This window comes from Pteropus alecto, unplaced genomic scaffold (assembly GCF_000325575.1).
Source record: "Pteropus alecto unplaced genomic scaffold, ASM32557v1 scaffold7, whole genome shotgun sequence".
Classification (NCBI taxonomy): domain Eukaryota; kingdom Metazoa; phylum Chordata; class Mammalia; order Chiroptera; family Pteropodidae; genus Pteropus; species Pteropus alecto.
This window is the reverse complement of record NW_006494614.1, coordinates 48,790,340-48,797,943: the sequence shown is the minus strand read 5'-3', so window position 1 is coordinate 48,797,943 and position 7,604 is coordinate 48,790,340. Positions and strand designations below refer to the sequence as shown.

Genomic DNA, 7,604 nt, shown 5'->3' with positions numbered 1-7,604 from the left:
CAACACACAGTCCTTCCCTCAGTGACTCCCTTGGCCACCCTCATCTGCACTCTGGTTGCCATATTGGTAAGCATTCACACATGGTACTCATTTCTTGAATTTTCTCTGCTTTTCTTTTGCGTGGCTGGTTGAATATCAACTTTCAGGTTTTTTCAACCATGGGATAAATTCCATGCCTGTAAGCTTGCTGCAGATTGAGGCATTTCTTAGCAATTCTTAGAGTAACTTTGAACACCATACGGAGAGATTACTAATAAAGCCTCTGTGAGAGACATTCTTGCCACTGGCTAGTAGACCATCTATTTACCCTGAGATGAGGAAAAAGAAAAGCCCAGAAAGGAAGGGGCATGAGCCACACTGTGGAGAAAGGAAGTAGGGATATCCAGCTTTTTGTTATTTTCAGGCATGGCTAACTGACCAAAAATTCAAATTTATAAAGAAGTTATGGTTCATATATATAATGGAATATTACTCAGCCATTAAAAAAAATGAAATCCTACCATTTGCAACGACATGGATGAACCTAGAGGTTATTATGCTGAGTGAAATAAGTCAGTGAAAGATAAATACCATTTAATTTCACTTTATGCAGAATCTAAGGATCAAAAAGAACAAACTAATCAGAAACAGACTCACAAATAGAGAGTACAAGCCGGTGATGGGCAGAGGGGACGGGATGTTTAGGGAGCTGGAAGAAAGGGGTGAATGGTTAAAGAAGTACAAATTAGTAGTTGATAGATGGTCACGGGAATGGGGAGCATGGCATGGGGAATGTAGTTAGCATTCATGTAATGGCTAGGTGGAGAGAAAGAGCAATTAAGGGGATTGTTTTATATACTATGTAAATGTCTAACCAATGTACTGTGTACTTGAAATTAATAACAAATTTTTTTAAAAATCCTAATTTGCCTGGACTGCATAGATATTTTGTCCTGAAGATGATTTGAGTCAACAATGGCTGTTTGAGCATCAGATACGAGTCTAATGTGAGTTGGATGCTCTTAGAGGCCTTTATTCTAGTTGTTTTTATTTGTTAATGATCATGATGCCCTCAATTCCATGATATACTTTTAGTAGAATTCAATATAAATAACTTGATTCTATCTTATAATTACACTCACCTTTAATTTTGGTTTCTAATGGATCAATCCTACTGTCAAGACACCTGACCCCACTTAATTACGTGGCAGTACTGGTAGGTAATTAATTTCTGTGGCCTACTTGTTCACATGTCTGAGGTAAAAACGTTTTTTCTAATACCTCAGACTTGTAAACTGCACATGGAAGGCCATAGTTTTATTGTAAATTATACTTCCGGTCCACAAAGCTCACAAAGCTAGGTGTTTATCGATATGATAAAATCTAATTTATTATTAGCCCCAAAATGTCTGTGAACTTTTGTAGTGACCTAATAGGTTCAATGACTATTAAGTAATTATGAAGATATAATAAAGGTTATACTGTATATCCTAGAACTTAATTATCATTTATTATTAATTTTGATGACTTTTTATATCTGAATGCCTTTTTTTCCTGAGTAGTTTTTATGTTAAGTTTTGGTAAACTGTTTATAAAGTGACGAATGTTTAATGGAGAATAGTCTAAGATTTACTGTTTTTCAGAGATGATGGAAATTTTATTGACCTGCACAATATTTCTATAATGCCTATTTTAAATGATACTGAAGTTTTATTTTTGCCTGTTGTTTCTAGCCCTCTATTTTCTGTCTTTGGTTTAAACCCCAAGGGTCCAGAGGCTTTCTTCGGTGTTTAATTCTTTGTGCCTTGAGCTCCTTCATGTTTGGGTGGCATGTCCATGAGAAAGCCATACTCCTAGCAGTTCTCCCAATGAGGTAAGCAGAGAGCTCAGTCAGTCAACATTTCTGCCATATTTCACAGTGATACTGTTGTTTCCTATTTGATCTGTCCCTTCTTGACATGTTCAGTGAGATAGGCAAAGGCAAGGATGTACAGGAACCAGAACTATACTAGGATAGGACAGGGATGCTTAACTTGGGATCCTTAGACCTGCGAAGATTCTAAGGTTTGCAAAATTGTGCATAATTTTCCTGAATTCTTTGGTAAGGGGTACTGTAGTGATTAAGAACCATGACACCAGGCTATGAGGTTTGAATATTGAGTGACAGCATAGTATGAAAAAAGCATGGGCTTTGATGTCATCACATCTATGAAAATAAGGTCCCACGATTCCTTGTTAAGTGTTGTTAGTTGGGGTAAGGATTGAGTCTATTATGGAATAATACCTAGCATAGGTACAGCATTCAGAATTTTCAGAATTGTTATTTTGAGTGTTTTCTTTTTAGCCTCACAACAACCTTTAAAATAATTAGGATAAATAAATATCATCTCATGTCTTAACATCTGCAGAAACTGGGGCCCAGAGAGTTTAATAACTTATTCAAAGTTACATAGCTAGCAAGTAGCAGAGTTAGGACTTAAACCTGAGTCTTATGATGCTGAATCTTATGATCTTTTCACTGTGCCATGCTAAAAAAAAGGCATTTTAAATGTAGTAGTGTCCATTTTATATATAATTGAAACTCAAGAGACAGATAGATGGTAATAGAATTAGGCTTTTTTCTCAAGACTTAAAAACAGATAAATGATTTAAGCTCTCAAAAGAATATTATGCAAATTTGTCAGGTCAGTATATCTTGTCTGGATTCATTTAGCAACTTGGAGTTTCCAAACTGAAAAATAGAGCAAAACTTCTAAGGTCTTTTGTAAGAATTCTTACTGGACACCAGCAGTGGTAGGGCGTTGTCCAAGAGAAGAGCTGTAGGGTTAGAAAATTAAACTCGAAGTCCTGTTTCCCTGGCTACCACCACTAGGCAGCTCTCAATCCCACAGTATCATTTTCTTTGGAAAAGGCAGTTAATTACTCTGGGAAGCAAGATTCTCTCTTGAGTATTCCCCCATTCAGTGTGGCACATTCTTCTATCAGTTGCTCAAAGTTTCCCACTAAAAAATTATATTATACTTAAGCCAGTTCTGGAAATAATAAATGCAATTTATTCAAGCTCCTTGCAAGTGTAAGTTTCATTTGTTGTTTTAAGGAATTATTATAATTATTTTTAGCCTTCTGTCTGTGGAAAAAGCAGGAGATGCTTCAATTTTTCTGATTCTGACCACAACAGGACATTATTCCCTCTTCCCACTGCTCTTCACTGCACCAGGTAAACAACTTCTTTTTAAAGAGATATATTTTATTGCCATGCCCTTTTCATCAGGGCCTAGAGATCAGTACTATCTGATTTCACCAACCTTAAAATCTCTTGGAAGGAAAGAGTTCATCCACTCCCTTAAGTAAAACCTCCAGCTTGTCCCTAATTCTCGTTAACCTTTGGATGTCAAAAAATTCATAATTAAGCTCAAAAAACATTGGCACTATATACACTATGTAGCTGTGTCAGTGAGTGTATATTGCCTTAAGTATCTATCATAAACCTTTCTCTTATCAACTAAATTGTTATTTGTATTTTTTTCTTTTAACAGAGCTTCCCATTAAAATCTTACTCATGTTACTATTTACCATCTATAGTATTTCCTCACTGAAGATTCTTTTCAGGTAACCCAAAAAAATACATTTAAAGTTATATTTATTCTCATGAAATGTTTATTCTTAAATGTTCAATAAGCCTGTTAAAATTTATTTTTAAGTTTGAATAGTAATATAAGGACATGACAAGTCAGCAAATAGAGGGAGAAATTATTATAATCTCATCACTCTGCTATGACAACATAGGTCATGTCATTAGTTTAGGGAGATATTTGATGAGAAACTACCTAGCTTAAATTAAATCTTTATATGAGAACTAAAATATGGAATGTAAAATAGGCATTATGAGTAAAACCATGTAAGTACAGATGCATAAAACTAAGTGATATATAAAAAATTCTAACATATCTCAGAATTATGGGTAGAATGTTTTGCTTTTTTTTAAACTTTGTGTTGTATTATTGTAATTTAAAAAAAAAAAAAATGCCTACAGCATCAGGTATTCCTAGATTGTCTCCCATCCAAGTAACTAGACCTAACCCTGCTTAGCTTCTGAGATCAGACGAGATCAGGCACATTCAGGGTGGCATGGCCATAGACCGTATAATTTTTTAAAGCTTGCTTATAGCTTGTATCTGATTGTGTTTATAAAACTTTATTTAATTATATTAAAACTCAATTATAATCACATGACCCAGCAATTCCACTTGTAGGTATATACCCAAAAGAATTAAGAACAGATACTCAGGTACTTGGACACCAGTTTATTACAGTTTTATTCACAGTTGCCAAAAGGTGGAAACCACCCAAGTGTTCATTAACAAATGAATGGATAAACAAAATGGTATATGTATATACATGGAATATTATTCAGCCAGAAAGAGGGATGAAGTTCTGATAATGTGCTATAACATGGATGAACCTTGAAAACTGAAGTGAAATAAGCCAGGCATAAAAAAGACAAATACTGTAGGATTCCACTTATATGAAATATCTAGAATAGGCAAATTCATAGAGACAGAAAGTAGATTAGTGGTTATGGGCACAGGGATTGGGGAAATGGGGAGTTATTATTGCTTAATGTTTCCAGAGATTCTGTTTGTGGTGATGAAAATGTTTTCAAACTTAGTAGTGGTAATGGTTACCACTACCAACATTATCAATATACTCAATGCTGCTGACCTGTATACATAAAAATGGTTAAAGTAAAATAACAAATTTTGTTATTTTACCAAAACAAAAAATTATGTATTGTGTGCTCCACCCTTCTTTCCTCTTCCAAATGCATAGGTAATCCTCTCTCAGCAACTTCAGCTAAGTGACAGCACAGGTAGATGATGATTAGGTAAATTTAGATTGTTGAGATCATGTAATGGTATATCATTATCATTTTTTTCTAAATGTGAAGTTTAACGCACTCTTTTGACATTGGCTTTTGCTATGCTCCACATCAAGACAATACAGATGAGAAGCTTTAGCTGAGAAATGTTTGCAAAACCAGAATAACTCATCTAAAATCAGACTTTCCCTCCTTTTTTCTTTAGAAAGGAAAAACCTCTTTTTAATTGGATGGAAACTTTCTACCTCCTTGGCCTGGGGCCTCTGGAAGTCTTCTGTGAATTCGTATTCCCTTTCACCTCCTGGAAACTGAAGTACTCCTTTATCCCTTTGTTACTGACCTCAGTGTATTGTGCAGTGGGCATCACATATGCTTGGTTCAAACTGTATGTTTCAGTATTGACTGACCCTCCTGTCAGCAAGACAAAGAAGCAATGAATAAAAGAACTGCTTGGATGTATTCCAAGCAATTATTTCATGGGAAATTAATCAGAACTTGAAAGTTGCTGGTGGCATGAACCATTCATTTCTGTAGATCTGTTTGAAGACCATTTTTCCAGTCTTGGCCTTGCCCAGCCTAGCAACCTGATTGTCATCATGGTGAGAAGCCACTTGTCCTCCATAAGCAGTGAAACACATCTGAAACAAATCTCGCCTTCCCCGTTAAGCTGTCAGATCATTCAGACTGCTGTGCTTGCTCCAAGCGAGCAGGAAGTCTGATCAACAGCATGATTATTTGTAGACTATGATAATCATTGTGAAGCTATAAAAACAATTAGAATCATGTGCTAAGGGAAATATAAATAAAATACCATTTTGTATTTCTGCAGAAACATTTTTTGGGTTATTACGAGCTCCTACATTTCCCTATTTGTGTGCACACAAGCAGATGGTGTACTGTTCTGGCTCTGTACACCTTGTTGCAGATTTTTTTCTTTGAAATTATACAATGACCATACTCACAAGGCTAGGGGGAATATTTAGTGAATGTTTGGCCTATCAGCAGAGATTGTAAACCACATCTACTCTTACATTGAGTTAAGGACATCCTGTACAGTTCATTCTAACAGCAAGCACTGCCGTTTTGACAAGGCTGCCATTTCTCAAACTTTCCTCATTTGAACAAACAAGTGGTTTTATCAGCCTGTCTTGTCCTTTGCCTTCCTTAAGAATACTTCATACACACTTTTTATTTAGGACCTCCGTTTGCCTACTATCTGCTGTACATTCAAATTCAGCCAACATTTATTGACCCGACACTAAGAACTTGCACACATTTTATTTACCCATTATCCCCTATTAGAAAATCAGAGAGAGCCCCAAAGTCATTGGCATCCTGGAATGCTAATCCAGCTATCCCATCTCTTAAAATATTTTCCCAGATTTCTTTTGAGTCTCATTGCAGAAATAAAGATGGAGATTTTGCCAAAGGGGAAGAGAAGCATAGCCCTTCAAGCATATTTCCCTCACCACAGTGCCCTTTGCACCATGCTGTCCTAACAAACAACTTAAAATTCCCAGTGTGCCATGTTATTCTGTACTTTTGCTTCCATTTATTTATGCCACTTTCTCTCTCCTCTCTGCTGATTTTTCTACCCTGTTAATCTGATTGTTCCTACTTTAAGATTCAAGTTAACTGCTACAGTATCTATGAATATAAAGATAGTACAGTGTAATGATTAAGAAAAAGGGCGCTGGAGTCAAACGGCCTGCATTTAAATCCTGCCTCCATGATTTTTTTTTAAATCTATAGCCAAGTTATTTAATCTTTGCCTCAATGTTTTCATCTCTGAAATGATCACAAAAAATTTAGAACCCAACACATGTTAAGTGTCCGATGACTATCATTCACTGTTTTTATGAATCTTTTCCCCTCCATCTACCCACTCTTCCCTTCTCTCAGAATTGAGTATCCACACCATGTGCTCCCACGCCAAGGGTCTACTTCTGCCATTAATGGCTATAATACTTGATGATCCATTTTCCCTTGGAGACTATCAATTTGAGAGCAGAGACCACACTTGTTTCGATAGCCCCAGTTTTGACACAATTGAATGAATGAAACACCACCTGGGCAATGATTAAGAGCTAAATATTATTAGTACTAGCATTAACACAAGGGGCCCAGAATAGTTCCTTGCATTTTTGACAATTGATGTGCAAGCCAAAAAGAAAATAAGATGAATTTGGATACATCTCAACAAGGCCAAATTTAATTAGGCTTTGTAGGTTGTTACTGTAAAAGTGATGTCATGTCAAAACTGGAAGAGCTCACCTGGTGCAGAAATTTCCAGAATGTTCTGCAGAGCCCTGGAGGTTGCCTTAGAAGTTCTTGGCCCTGTCTAGTCTTCCACCAAAGCAAATATGCTTTGCTTTGATCTGTTTCATGTATTAAGCTTCCTATAAGCTTTTGTTCAAAGCAGTTTAACGCCTCTTATTACCAAGAGTGAAATGGCTCCAGAAACAGGAATAACTTGTTGGTGCCAACAGACTAGAATCCAGATTTCTTCCTACAGTCCAGGACTCTACCAAGCACTATATTTTGTATTCCTATATTTAAACTACAGAGATGTGGGTGTTTTTCAACAGCAGATCCCTAGGTTTCAGCAATTACTAAAATGAAACTTTCAAAATGTTTTGAAATCTAGAATTAAGCAAAGTCAAGAACTCACTAAGGATGCTATCAAAATTTAAATAATATATATAAATAAGTCATTTTTTACCTGCTATTTAATTTATATACAGTG

General features: G+C 35.9%; 1 protein-coding gene and 1 pseudogene across 1 annotated transcript in view; one reads left to right on the top strand and one right to left on the bottom strand.

Annotated features, from left to right (window-relative positions):
* Positions 1-5,690, top strand: part of ALG8 (ALG8, alpha-1,3-glucosyltransferase) — a 19,355-nt gene extending 13,665 nt beyond the window's left edge. Inside the window, 5 exon segments of the mRNA XM_025042741.1 lie at positions 1-66; positions 1,713-1,852; positions 3,099-3,196; positions 3,516-3,588; positions 5,064-5,690. The exon segment at positions 1-66 is cut by the window's left edge and continues 19 nt beyond it. Coding sequence (XP_024898509.1) covers positions 1-66; positions 1,713-1,852; positions 3,099-3,196; positions 3,516-3,588; positions 5,064-5,295 — 609 coding nt within the window. The 3' untranslated portion in view covers positions 5,296-5,690.
* Positions 4,004-4,119, bottom strand: LOC112474919 (annotated as a pseudogene).
* Positions 5,691-7,604: the final 1,914 nt, after the last annotated feature.